At 35.0% G+C, this 15,539-nt stretch overlaps 1 protein-coding gene across 2 annotated transcripts in view; it reads right to left on the bottom strand.

Moving 5' to 3' along the window:
- Nucleotides 1-1,043: 1,043 nt before the first annotated feature.
- Nucleotides 1,044-15,539, bottom strand: part of VTA1 (vesicle trafficking 1) — a 37,978-nt gene continuing 23,482 nt past the window's right edge. The window contains exons 6-8 of one of the 2 annotated variants that reach the window (XM_085055711.1): nucleotides 11,281-11,460; nucleotides 9,351-9,431; nucleotides 1,044-2,200 (exon numbers count right to left, since the gene is read on the bottom strand). In XM_085055711.1, the coding sequence (XP_084911837.1) occupies nucleotides 2,055-2,200; nucleotides 9,351-9,431; nucleotides 11,281-11,460 (407 nt within the window). In that variant the 3' untranslated portion in view covers nucleotides 1,044-2,054. The remainder of the gene's footprint in view (nucleotides 2,201-9,350; nucleotides 9,432-11,280; nucleotides 11,461-15,539) is intronic. The other variant, XM_085055712.1, reaches the window with a different exon arrangement.

Here is a 15,539-nt window from a genome sequence, read left to right as displayed (position 1 = left end):
GGAACCAAGAGGCTCAATATAATCATGGCCAACAGAAAATATTTTATACACTTTAAGAAATACTCAGGTTTTAGTTTTCAGCTGTAGTTATGTACTTCCATGTCAGATTATTCAATCACAAAAAACCCCAACAACTTTAATTTAAAAGCCTCAAATCAATACAACATTACATCATAGCTTACTTATTTTTGCATGTAATACAAAAGCCCTAAAGTTCCTTTTATTATTTTATAAATAGAATTAGGAAAACTGTGTTTCATTCTATAAGTTCTGGGGACTGAAGGTGGTTTTACAAAAAAATAGGATGATCCTGGAATAAAAGCAACTTCTGACTATTTTATAGCAATGCTGCATGTATTTTATAGCAATGCTAAAGTGTAAACCAACACTAATAAAGTAGAATAATTTGGAGTAATTCAGTTTGATACTGAAGTGAGAGATCTATCTAGCATGAAACATTGCACAAAATACAGACTTACTGTGCAGGCCTGTACAGATTAGTGTCAGAAAAGTCTCAGTTGGTTTTATTCTGAATTTCCCTAAACAATTAAAATCTAACCCAAGTCACTGTCCAGATTAGCATGCTATACCATATCAGAAAGCAACAAAAAAATACCACATTTTATCTATTAAATCTCAGTCAACTAAAGTGCTTAAGCATACATTTACAAGTGTCATATTACCTGTTTCAAAGTTGCTGTCAAAGACACTACACTCTTAACAGGATACAACCAGCTAAACTTTAATGCATGCTTATGTTTGATTTTCTTTTCCCCATCTTTTTGCTTTGAATAGAAGACTTATTTTAGTCATTCCAAAGCAGTGCAGTTATAAAAAACATGGATTTGATTGGGCAGCTTGGAAAGAAAGACAGAGCAGATGAAATGTCATTAAAATTATTACATACATCAGACATGCTTTATGATGTGCTCAATTATTGTATCACTCCACTTAAAAGACTGCATATTCTCTCTTTTAAGCAGCATGGAGGGATTTTGAACAATCAAGAGCTCTAATGGCAGACTTCAGTGAGACTCAAAATGCAGTTTCTAAGATATTTTAATTAAATCCCAAGTCCAAAAAGTCCTCACAACAAAGCAGACAGGAAAAATATTAGTTGGAAATACAAACCTCTATGACACTAATACCAGAGACAAACTTATACTGCTTTAATAGCTGAAGAACAAGCTTTTTTCCAGCCTTTTAAAAAGATGGAACAGTTTTGACATAAATCTTCCCAGAAGTTCATGTTATTTAGAATCTCTGCCTCCAGTTTCAGGATCATTGTTGATAAATATTAGTATTTTCTCTTAATTACCCATACATATACAAAATTTTAAGTATTCAAACAGAAGGAGCAAGAACCAATAATGAAGAATACATTTAGTAGTCCATACAGCTGTGGGGGATTAGATTGGAACACCATCAGAATTACTCCCTCTGAAGTATCAAGAGATGTTTTTTCCAGCACATTTTCAAATGAAATACAAAGGTCCTCAAGACTCCTTTAACACGGACTTATGTCTCAGATAATACAAATACTGAAATAATTTATGTATAGAAAAGTCCTTCCCAGTGTGGACCTGTTAGCCTTCTCACATGCTGTCATTTCAGGCGGAAAGCACTAATCTTAGTTACCATTTTAAAGCTATTATACCTATTAAATAATTGTTTGCAATAATAAAACAAGAGTAAGAATTTTAACAGAACATCCTAATTCTCAAGTTTTTTACAGTCAGCATTCTCCAATTCTGATAATCCAAATATTGCAAGATGAATTTTAACTCTTGAGTGGTGTACTTTCTTCAAGAAGTACTTTCTTCAATATTTTGCATACATCAAGCCACTGTATTCATGTTTCTAGCCCCACTGTCTGTAAAATGAAAACAAAGATTCCTACTGTACCATTAATTGCTAATCTGACACTGAAAGAGTGGTTTCATTGTCATGAGTGATGGGATTGAGAACTTCTGTGTAACTCCACTTCCCTAACAGGTACAGTAATAAGCTGTTAGTTCTTTAGGCAAAAGACATGAATCTGTCGGATAAAAGCTTCATTCTCTGCCTGTAATCAGTAACTTGAGTGCCTTCTGTAGATTCTGCACAGCAGTGCTCACATCTTCATACTGCAAAGCACTGCCAGCATATTTGCAATATTTTTGAGCTCTGGCAAAGTCCTCTGGAGTCAAGCGGACTTCTCCTGCAAAAACATAAGTATTATAAAGTTACTACAAAGGAAATCTGACTAAAGCTTCCTTTCTTATGATTTTTATGCTTTACTTATATTTGTGGTAATATTATGAAAACCAGGCTAATATTTGTGGTAGTATTACAAAGACCAAGGTACAGTATTTCTTCTGTTCTGTTCTCTTCATTCATATAAAGCTTAACTTCTTTGCTACTGAAAAATGTGAGGACCTTTCTAAACACTGGTATTTGCATGATGCAGGGCCTTTCAAAAGTAAGTCGATATCTTTGAGAAAGGTCTGCTCTTCACCTACAACAGCAAAGGAGAGCTTTTACATGACATTAAGTTAGCTGTAATCATATTACAACCTGCAAGAAACAAGGACAGTGCTTTTTGTGTTTACAGCATAATTACTCTGCTCTCTTCAGGAATAACACAGAAAGCACTCCTTCTCAACTGGAGTAACTTTTCAGAATGCAAAAATATTTCTCACTGGCATGTTTTCATACAATTTATGTTTCTGTTTTTCCAAATAATTTTTATGTCTCCAATTTTATGTAAGATGACTGAAAACAAGACTTATGTCATTACATGTGCCCATTTTTGCAACAGTGGATAACACTAGCAAAAAATATTCCCATAATATAATATAAACCAACTGTTACTTAATCAGAATGTTTTCTTGACATAAGTTAAAACTCTGGGAATTCTGTAATGCTTACACAGAGTCAGTCTTGGAGGAGGCACAGTAGGGACTTATGCCCTAACTGGCAGAAGACTTTATATGTGAATAGTATCACTGATGTGTGCATAAAATAAAGCACAGCTGTGTTACTGTGCCTCCTTCCACCCACAAATTCACTGGGAGTTTTAAGGCTAATCCCATGCCACTCCAATAACCTATGGACAAATTATAAAGTCTTTACCCAGGGTTCTTTCAAAACAACTTAACTTGTAAATGATAGATTTTTATGGGCATGGATAAATTATTATACAAAACACTAAAGATTATGAATATATTTAAAAATTTCCCGAACAGCACCTTATAACCAGTGAACAGATTTCACAGATTAAGAGAAAATGCATTTTTAAATGTACCATACACTTCATATAAAGTTTAGTTAAAAGTTTAGCTCTCTAGGTTCATTTTACTTTTAAGCAACTACATGAATGCAGTTAAAGCCATTTTTTATGGCACAATTTCAGTTAGCTTGATCCTTTCTTTCAAAATAGAACTGTTGTTAGCAATACTGTGAGAATGTTTACTAAAGAATCTCAGTTCTTATCAAAAAATGTCTATTATATTTGCTTTTCTTTCTCCCAATCTTATTTAAGAACAGCTTTTGAACAAGCAAAACAGAAAACCTGGGAATATTAAAAACTAGACTGGTCTGCTGGTTTTCAAAACAACCCTACCCAAATAAAAACCAGAAAGGTAGGTACGCTGAAGATTAATTTGATCAATTTTTAAAATATACTCTAGAATTCTACTTCTTTTCCCTTCAATAAATATATATAACCATTGAGGGACATAAAAACTTGGTGGGCTCATTATCATTGCAATTTATATTAATTTAGTGCCAAATAAGTGAAGCCACATTAAATCTCTTAAAATACATATACATGTAAGTAAATACATGCAAGGGAGTACATAAACACAGGCACACACTATGGTTATTTTTTAACCTAAATAAAGTCACAGACTAAAAGCAGCTGGGGTCAATCTGCAACCACATTACTGAACATCTTTAAGAAATTAAAAAGAGCAAGTTCTCCTCAAAGTAGCTTTATGCTATGATGCCAAAAGAAACTACAAAATCATTCTTTAAAAACTGGCCAAGGCATCAGTCCAGTATTCAACTAATTTATTGGAAGCAAGCCTAAATTCACCCGTCTAATCTTATTTTTACAGTATGAGCTCTATTAATGTTTTGCTGGCATAAAGCCTTATTTATTATGAAATCTACCTCAGATGCTATTATGACATAACTTGAGTGAAAAAAATTAATAATTTTAAATTTATAAACCTAAGTTTATACACTAAGAGGGTTGATCTTTTGATGTGCTCAGTAGCCTGAGCTCCTATTGAAGTCAACACCTCACAATGGAAAAGCAAAATAGAAACAAGCCAGCTCTGTGTTCTTAAGTTTTCAAAATAATGTAAAACTTGACTGTAATGACTGTACTTTCATCAAAGGTATAAGCACAAAAGTTAGTAACTGATTTCAATTTACATATTCCAAGGGTTAAGCAGGTTTGGACAAAATGACCTGGGGGTCCTGGTGGACACCGATTTGCCCATGAGCCAACAATCCGCCCCTGTGGCAAAAAGAGACAATGGCATCCTGTGCTGCATTAGGAAGAGCACTGCCAGCAGGTTGAGGGAGGTGATCCTGACCCTTTCAGCCCTGGTGAGGCCACATTTGGAGTGCCATGTCCGGTGCTGGGCTTCTCAGTAGAAGAGAGACTGACAGATATCCTGGAGACAGACCAGCAAGTGCCACAAAAATGACTAAGGGAATGGAGCACCTCCCATGAGAAGCAGCCAAGAAAACCGGGACTGTTCAGAAGCCCTACAGAAGAGAGGGCTCAGGGGGATCTTTTTGATGTATATAAACACCTGAAGGGAGAGTATTTAAAGGACAGAGAGAGGCTTTTTTCAGTGATGCCCAGTGACAAGACCAGAAGCTGAAACACAGGAGGGTCCTGTCTGAACATCAGCAAACAGTTTTTACTCTGAAGATGACCAAGCTCTGGAACAGGCTGCCCAGAGGGGCTGTCATGTCTCTGTCCCTGGAGAAATTCAAAAGCTGTCTTTTGAATTAAAAGTGACATTTTTCCTCAAACTTCTTCAGCAAATTTTTCTCAAACTTGCAGCGAATTAAACCACAGGGAGAGTGCATGGGCAGGTGGAGACACAAAGGACATGATCCTGAGTTGCTGGTTTTACATGACCCTTCCTTAAGCAGAGGGGCTGGACCAGACCATCTCCTGAAGTCTCATCCAACCTCAAGTATGCAGTGATTTTTGGCTCTAAAAAAGCCCAACAACACTAAGATAGGAAATGTATACTGTATTTATCCTGAAACAAGCCTGCTTTTGTGTTCATCTGGAATTATTAGGACTATAGTTATATTACTGAAACGTGGCAGGCATATGAAATCTGTAACAACAAACATGATGCTTTTAGTTTAAGAGGAACACAACAATTTGACTGGAGCTGCTGAAATAATTTTGGAAAAAAAAGCAGTTTTAGAATGAAAGTAATGTGCATCTTACATAATGTATCTGCTTTTCCCTGGAATGCTTTTCTACCCATCAGATGTTTTCCATTTTTATGATGCCCAAATATAAGGCAGTTAATTTAAGAATATTTCAATCATACAAATTGGTGCATAAAAACAGTGATGGCAAGGATAACAAATGGTTTTTCAAACAAGATACTCTTTTTTCCCATTAAATCACTTGGAATATTTGAAATGTAAGTACTCAAAGATTTATTTTTAAGATCATGAAAACACATTCAACGTCAAATTATTATTTCTACCTTGTGTGTAGAATATCAAACATTATATTATACATCCAACTACAATGGACAAATGCTTTCTTTATACTATGCCACCTGTGGAAGGGACCATATGGCAACATAAGAAGATCTTATGAAAACTGTGTAGCACAACTATGAATGCCTTTAGTGTTAGCAAAATCTAGGGGTAATAAATTTTTTAAGAAAACTACACCAGAGAAATATACACACATGTACATGAAGTTGCTGTGTAACTCTACATTCTGTTGTCAGACACATTAACCCATGCTTAAATGCAAAAGCTTTGACACTTTCAGAAGTCACTGTTCAACTCCGAAACCTGTTCCCACAGGACAGGACAACTATTGAAAGATTCATGTTCACTAAAAATCAAAGAACACTGTTCCTTTAACTTAGATTTCCTTTAATAAAATATTCTACTCCTCTCCACCAAAAGTTTTTCTCCCATAAAAGCATTAATCAAATGGCTTCTCCCATGTTATGGGAAGCAAAGAAAATATGTAATTTATTTTTAAAATATACATTTGATCTTACAAGAAAGAGTCTTGCAGGAATATGTGGAATATCCTGTTCGGTTATGCCTATACTACCACATTCAACACTGCCAAGGAAGGTGTCTCAGCACCCAAACCTGACTGTCTGCAGTGTCAAACTGCTGGAACAGACTCCAGTATGGTTTTGGCCCATGCAAACTAGCACTTTCCCAAACAATTCTTGGGCATGATTTGTGGTCAGAGCAAGGCTACAGACCATTCAATATGAGCAGTCTTCACAAGCTACCTTGTTTAGAAAGTTTAAAAGTTTAATAGTATGGATGTGAGAGGTTCTGTGCCAGCTGTTCTCCATGCCAAATATTTGCAAGCACGTATAATTTGTTAGTACAGACACAGACATCGTGTCTAAATCATGGAACAAATGTACCTTGCACTGTGCTAGCTCTGTGCATCTGTTGGATGGAGGGCAACACTGATTGATCCCTCCTTCCTGTCCAAAGGAAACTTCAGTTCCACAGGAATGGCACATACCTCAATACGCAGCAAGGATCTAGCCCAAATATACACGCTACAACTCAGGAACTGGAGAGGACTCCTGGGTTCCAAAGTTCTGTACATCCATTACGAGATACAGGCATTTCTAAATCTACTTAAGGGTTAGAGAACAAGGCCACTGTTGGCATAAAAAGGACTCCACAGCAGGATGAGGAGAATGGTTACCTCTGTTACAAATGGACAACAGGACAGTCACAGGTAAGGACAACTATTTTCCATTGCTCTCAAGTTTCTTAATTCCACACATGAGAACAAAACTATCACTGTACCTCTGCTGACACATCCCCTGTGCCCTCTCAAACTCCTGCATAACTGACAGTGTACTTTCTAAGCTTCCAAACCAAGAACCTGTATGATCTTTATCACCTCTTTGGGTGTACTTTTGCAGCACTCCCTTGCAAGAATGTTATACTTTGAGCTGTTACAAGACCCAAACTTGTAGTGACACAACAGATGTGCAGAGGAGGAATGCAGGCATGCAAATACTCAGGTTAGATCAGGTTAGAGATTTATCATGGTGCTTTAGCAAGGGTCTTAATCTCTTAATTACACAATATTACTTATTACGCATTCACACAAACACAATTCCTTTTTATTTATGTACTTATTAAATCAGGTTATCTCAGGTAAGTGGTAAGAGGGAGCAATGCACTGATCCTGTTCAGATATTGAATAATCAAATGTCTTAAACTTAATAAAAAATTAAGTTTCAATCAAAATTATGAAATTTTTGACAACCAGAAAGAAATATTAAAATCCAGAAACAATGATGACTAAAATTTTCATAACCAAAAACCTGTTACAGTGACTGTCTAGAAGATCATGATAAGCTAGTTAAACATGAAAGTTTTGCTGCCAAACACCACAAAACTTGCCTTCCAACTAGTAGTTACTACAGCAAAGCTTAAATAAAGCCTTGAGCTGTTTCAGTTAAGGAGCTACTGAAACCCCCTAAGCAATCCCCAAAACTCAAATACCAAGTTTACCAAGTTTAAATGCTTCAGCTACAGGTCTGAGGTATTGTTTTCAATAAAATGAGTTACTGCCACATGAGACATTAGTGCCAGCTCAGCTGGCCAGAGCATGCTGCTAACAATGCCAAGGTTGTGGGTTCGATCCCTGTATGGGCCATTCACTTAAGAGCTGGATTTAGTCCTTCTGGGTCCCTTCCAGCTCTGACTATCCTGTGATTCTGTGCTTACAATAATATGCCAAAAAAACTATAGTATGTACCTTCTGCTCTTCAAGAAAACACTCAAGATGAGTATGTCTCTATCAATGGCAAATTTTGCTATTTTTAGACAGCTTCTATAAAAATGGCTTTCTAATATATTAAAATAGAAACATCCTGGAGCATTCTTATGCCAGCAGACTAAAAACAAGTTAAACATTGAATTCCTATTACAGCACTCAATTGAAGCAAAAATGCTTTTTCAATAAAGCTATTTTAACACAGACACATTCTTCAATAGCATAATAAACTAACTAAACATTTTTAAGTTTTCAAGTACATGAACATATCTATCTAAACTTTGTAGTTACAACAAACAACATTTTACTGTGATCAATACTAGAACTTAACATAGCAATTACATATACTACCTATCAGCTTTCCCTGATGAGAATAAACTGTAGGGGAGAATGCAAACAGATTTTCTACCAGGACTTCTAGATCTCCTCCTCACTCAACATCCATGTTACACTGCCAACAAAACTCTGATTATTACAAACAGATGGAATTTAAGGGTTTTTTTAATATTATTTTCTCTATTCCATGGACAGAAAAATTCTTAGAAAACAGTTAATTATTTGTCCAAATATACATGAGTGCTTAAATCAGAATCTGGGATGATTCCAGCTTTATTGTCACTCACTACTGTTCCACAGGTTGTGGTTTCCCTAATCTTAGCTTTTATGTGTACACTTCAAAGAAAGGTATATGCAAGCAGACATAAAATACATACAATATAGGCTGAAATAGTGATTTCAACATGAAAGACAGATGACATCTTAACAGATAAAAGCGTTGATTAAATGGTACATCAAAAAAACGTCATTAGCAGTACCTTATAAATTGTTTCATTTAACACAGGTACCCCTTACAGTCAAAAAAGCACACACAACAATTATGCTGCATAGAAACAAAACCGGAATGTTGTGATTATTTTATGAAGTGAATAAGTAACTCACATGCTAACCCATTACAATAAATTTTAACTCAAGGGAATGTGTATTCTTTACCAAAAATATAATTTAGGAAGGCGATCAGGAATACAGGCTTTGCAAAGTGTATCAGCTGCTTCTCACCTGAGAAGCAACAACATAAATAATAAAAAGCCTTACGCAATGCTAGCTCATTGGTTCAAAATAGTCAGACAGACAACACTACATTGTAGTAGCTTTCAGAAACTATTAAACTCTTAGCAACATAATGCTTAGATGATGCTCATTCTTTTTAAAATTTCAGAACAGCATTGAGATAACAATGACAATATTTCTCAAACTTCTTCAGTGCAGGGGAGATGCAGAGGACACAGTGCACCCATGTACAACAATACCAGCTTACCTGCAGACTGAGCACTGTAAAGGGAAGGATCAACTAGAGGAATATTCTGAGGAGCAGGCTGAATGGTGTTGCTTGTCACTCCTGCAAATCAATGCAAAGAAATGGACTCGGATTATTTTTACTTATAGGCTTGAAAAGTAAGCAAACAAAACAGAGCAGGTAAACCTAATGATTTTCAAAGTAAGCAGCTGATACCTTCCTAATTCTGAAAATGCGTAACAAATAATTTTCATGCTCTCATTTCAGAATATGCATGTTTTATAAAATAAAACAGAAGAATATACAAACTTTCATCTAACCAGTACAGGATTTCACAGAAATTTAATTTCAAGAATTAAAAAATAAGAAAATACTAGTCCAAGAGACACTGGTTACCCTAGTGTATTGAGGCAAACATGCTAAAGAAAAGTGTGAATAAACTTTTATATTTGAAATGTAAATGCTACATTCTAATATCAAAGACAGTCTCTATTACCGTATTTTTGAAGCCCCATGGCTGTCACCTCCCACTTGCGAACTATCTCCTTCCTAATTCCTTTGAAAACAATTAATGAGAATATAAAAGCTAGCTACATTTAAAAGGGAAATAGTGGTGCTAGAATAAGAAACAGCACTTTATGCCATGAAGCATTCCTTTATCTGGGTTCCCATTTTAGGTACACTCATTTGCCTTAATCCAAAATTGTACTTTTGCAGTATGTCCAGAACATACCAACTAGCATAAAGTTATTTCTACAACATCTGCTGTGTAGGAAGAGGGCATAAACACTTTTCTAAATTATGTTACTCCATTGAATGATTGGTGGGGTTAAAACTGTATTATGCAAAGAATTCTTGTATTCCAACAAGGTACATACTCCATAATTTTCAGATCTATAAAGAAATCTATTAAGTAAGAAAAAAAACACACTCTCCCTCTCAGTCTCAAAAAACCCCCACCCATCTGAAGGATTTCCATTTGATAAAGCTGAAAAAAAGAGTATCCTAAACTCTTCAGGGTGAAACATTTTTAAAATGAGAAAGTAAAAGAAAAGGAGAGATTGTATGACAAAAATATGTATGTTCAATAATATAAAAATGTATCTGAACAATACATGATCATCAGGATTGAAATCAAGAGCTTTTAATTTTTTAGTCTTATTAATCATTAATTAATCATTTTAGTCTTATTAATCATTAATTAATGATTCTATTTTATGATTATTATAAAAAATAATCATAATCATTTTCCCATAAGGTAAAAAAGTTGTATTCACCAATCACTTAACACAGTTTTCTTTTTTTTTAATACAGCAACTGGGAAGGAACGTTGGATTTTTAAGAACTTGGTTTTCGTTCGAAAATTACACATAAAAATAAGAAGTATGTAGGAGCCAATACGTTTAGCAGTAGAGACAAAATTCCCATTAATAATATTGTCTGAAGTCAATCACACAAAAGCACTTGCTTGGGAAGAGGGGCACAAACCAAATAAAACCAGTATGAATGGTGTATCAGGCATGATTACTATAGAGTTGTAACAATTTCAACATTATGTTGGATAAGCTCCCACATGAACTACAGCAGCCTATCTGCACAGGGAAAGCTACATGTGAAATGAAGTAACACAATTTCATCTATCAAGTGAAAGATTAAAATTGTGCTACAACACCATTTTACTAATTCAAGAGAAGGCAAAAAAATTTTGTCTGGAGGAAGAGTCACTTTCTTGGTCCAAGATGTCTTTTGTATGAGTGCTCCAAAATATGATTTACATATATTAAAAAACATAAAAAAATATTTCCAATGGCATTTTTACAATGTTTGCTTATGAAAACACTTTGGCCACACAATACTGTATTATTCTACTTTTTATGTGATGGACTAGAATTTGGGTGAGAATTTGTCTCCCAACAAAAGCATGGGTTTTTTAGGTGTGATTTGGACATACCTGTGTTATGAGGTACTTCAGCAGCTGGAGTGTTGGCTGGTGCATGGGCACCTGGTGGTATATGTATGCCAGTGTAATTACTAGTGGGTATGTTATTAGCTTCGTATGTAGATGATGATGGTGGTTGAGTTGTTCCACTATGGACAGAAGATGACCCCGCTTCTTCCCTTTCAGCATCTGATAAAATGACACCACATAGGAATTACTGCAACTGTTATGTACAAACACTTGAAAACTTTGGCTTTCCTTAAAACCTCCTTTTAAATGTTTATTGCTAAAAAACTTGCCACACAGCGTGACATAAAACGTCACTCCAGACCACACAGGGCTGATTTGAAATGGTAAAAAGCAGTATACCGCACAATAAAGATCTAGAAACTCGTATACTCTCCAAGATCTCTTCTCAAATTGAAGAATCATTTCCTTACTGGTCTGAATATAAGCAATCTGTTTCATTAGAACAACTTGCTATACCTTCATGTACTGCATTCACAGAAGTTGAACAAGTTATTACAAACAGGCAACAATATACGTTTTAATATATGCATGAATCAGAATATGGAAAACTGTATTTGCCTTACAAACTCTTCATAAAAGGCTAGACAGTGCCAATTCTTTTATCCCATATCAAACCACAAATAAATAGGACCCAAGAGGAATTTTGGGAAAGTAATACCAAACAAGAAACTAAATGCAGCTTAGCCAAGTCTTAATTGCATCTAGAATAGTTAGAATACATAATGAGCTATAAGAATAATGATGTTCAATATATCCCATAGCATATCCCATAAAGAACAAACACATTTATCAATCTAGTCATGTTCTTAAGGCTCTGATCTAGCTTATTTAATTAACTTATTTAATATTGCTTTAAAGGTTAATGATCCAGTTAATTTAGAATATATGGTTGATTCCTGCTCTTTCATTTGAAATCAGTTCAATTTAAAACAACTAATTTTTGTTTACTGTGTATGCTTTCACCTGTATCAATGATGTCAACTGGAACAAGCACAGTTTTGCAAATTGCTTATTTAACAGTCAGTGCTTGAAAGGGAACCAAAAAAAAAAAGGGAGCACAAAACTTGTATGTGTGTAGAGCTAGCAAAAGATGTTTTTCAAAAAATCCACACTGATCTTCAACTACACAAGATTATGTGCTAAGCAAACACTTCTATTGCTTAATAATTAAACAGTCTACTATTAAAAATATTACTATTACAAATAGCAGACTTTTTTCCCATGTAAGTCCCTCTTCTTCCCAGAAAAAAACTTCATGTGCTACCTTTACAAAAAATGCCTAAACACCTTCTAATTCACAATACTATTTACTAAAATAAAAGGCTATAAAGCAGAGTAAAATCAAGCATTATCATTAGATTGTTTTTATTGGACATTAACAAATACACTGTAGTTTTACGGAACTATTTCTGACATGTGCAAATGAACACCTGACAGCTTTCTGAAAGACAAACAGTATCTTGAAGTGCCAGATTTTTCTTTTGCTGTATTTTTTGTTTGTAATTCCTACTGCAATATCATATGGCTAACATGCATGGAAATAAAATTAAATGTCTGCAAACTGGCAAAAAGAAGGTAGGATACAAGAGTAAACACTGGATATGCTACTTTTAAATAATAATGTAATGATAAGGAACCACTGTTTGAATGCTTATTTTTCACTGGTTTTAGTGTTAACTAGAAAAAATAGTACAAAACAGTTTCAGGAAAAAAATTAACAAAAACACAGAGGCTTCCTATGTGCACAACTCTCATCATGCTGACTGAAGGCAAGGCTGCCAAATATCGCTTGTAACACTACCACAAAGTGTTGGTCAAATTGTAGCCATAAGGTTGGATTTTCCAAGCTGGGTGTCTGTTTCAAGCTGGGATTTTGTGACCACTGTTGTAAAAATCACCAAATCACTTTTGACAGTGAGGCAGTGAGAGAAAACGCGCGTCCACTGTGCTTAGTGTCTCAGCCATGAGAAATTACCTGCAAATTTATGCCCACACTTAACCTGTTAATGCATTTATTCCATTATGCTGCCCCTTGCAGCTTCCCGTTGCCCTAATCTGGTTCTCAAGGCACATTCTGATTTCCTTCTCTGCACTATGGAAGAAAGCACTACATATCTGCAACCCCTTGCCCCTTTTTCTGCACTACATATCGCATATCTGCAACCCCTTGCCCCATACTGTTCTCTCTCTTGCACTCCTCCCATCTTCTCTCCAAGCTATTCCCAGTTTCAGCTTCAAAGTTCCTCACTGCACAGTTCAGGGTCTCTAGTCACTCCTGTAACACTCCAATGCTGTGGGCAACACTGGCTAAGGAACACATGAACTCAAAGGGTTAAAGCCTGGCAATGTTAAAAACAACCAAAAAAAGTGTTAAAAGTGCTTACCACCCTTAACAACAGTGCCTGCAACAGGCAAAATTCACAAAAGGGCAATCTACTTTTTAATCAGGGGTATGTATCAAAAGAATAAGCTCAACTGTTTGATTTGCTCGTTATGCAATTGGCCAATGTTGAACTGCATTAAACGTAAAAGTAGTTTTGTTTAAATTAACTCCTCTTAGGTGTTTAAAGTACCCAAATATCATAAAAGCATTGTAACTATTCTTTCTGCAAGGCAAATATTTAAAATATTCTTTATTTATTAAGACTAAAGTATTAGAAACATTTTAAGACACCCACTTTCAGTATTTGTGAATAGTTTTTAACAGTAGTGCCAGATAAAAAGATTTCAGGCTGCTAAAAAAGAACATTTAAGCCAATAGAGGTCTTAAATTCTGTGGTTAGAACATCTGTAACATTACTAAAAAAAAATCTTTTCCAGGGAATGGGAATGAATACTAAAATATTAGGAAATTATTTTCTCATACAGCAGTAATAACCTAGAATTTGAAGTTGCTTGCAATATGCTTAAAGATGCTGAAATACTAGACTGTGAAACAGTGACACAATTGTTTTACATTTCATTTCAGCTCCAGCTCAGTTTCTTGTCTTGGAACCTCATCACCCTTTGTGCTTGAATCCCAGCATTATGAATCCATGAGCTCTTTAAATTTTCTGCAGAGCTACTGCAAACCCAGATCATCTGTTTGTGTTTTAAAATTATTATTTATTTACTAAAGGCAAGACTTTGTGAAATAATCACTGCAGCCCCAAAACCAACTATCCAAACCTACTTTTATATAACCAGAGGATTATCAAGGCTTAATAGCATTCCCTTTTCTAGTGTAAGCAAGCACCAATTACGACTTCAGCAGCTCAGTGCACTAAAAGTAAAATTAATAAAATTTTTATTTTGAATGAGTCCAGATTCCTCCAATTCTCTGGACTCCTACTTTTAATGAGTTCAGAGAATGAAATTCTATCAATTTAATTTTTTCTCATTCGGCTGCATTGTTTCTCTTTTGCTTGAGATGTTGCTAAAAGATTTCCAATATAAAGTTCTATTGGAACTGCTTTTTTAAAAAAAACACAAACATGTACTTTTTTCCACAACATTGAGAAATTAACTCAAAAATCCACCAACTTTTCCCACACTGTTCTTTCTACTAGTTGGGACTATTAAGGTTTTCTGCAACTCTGTAATAGAAATGTAGCCTACATATTATATCCTGCAATGAAAGTGGTTACATTTAATGTATTTACTATGGCTATACCATGACCATTTAGGAACCTTTTCATATTTCCATTTTTTTTCCATCAGTGTAAAATCTTGTTGGATGACCTAGGGCTAATGCTAAGTAACCTTTATGTGTACTCTAGGACTTGTATTCCAACTGCATTAATAAATTAAGCATGTCATTTTAAGGTTTCCATGGTGGCATCCTGACAAAAGTATCCATAAATCCAACAGCAGAACTCCATAAAGCATGCCTATGTTACTGTAAAAACATCTCCAAGAGTTACTGTATGGTTTTCAACAATCACAAAAAAAATAACACTTTGGAAAAAAATGGTAATTTTTCAAGCTACAGAGACCTAGTTTCACTCTGTTTAAACAGACTTTTTCCACATGCTAGGGGAGGAAGAAAATGAGCAAGCAGAAAGGAATGGGGAAGGTCCAGTCATACATTCAAACAATACTGCTTTTCTTCTTATGATGCACAAAGCAAGAATTGAAACTCTTTTTTTACTGATTCTTCTCAAAAAAATTAATTTGCATAAATTTTTTTATTGATGATGTGAAACATTATGCACACCTACACTGTGGAGCTAAGTGTCAAAAATAAACATCAAAATGTATTT

Source organism: Lichenostomus cassidix, chromosome 3, assembly GCF_008360975.1.
Source record: "Lichenostomus cassidix isolate B80296 chromosome 3, HeHo_3.0, whole genome shotgun sequence".
NCBI classification, from domain to species: Eukaryota; Metazoa; Chordata; class Aves; order Passeriformes; family Meliphagidae; genus Lichenostomus; species Lichenostomus cassidix.
This window is presented reverse-complemented; position numbering and strand designations above follow the sequence as displayed.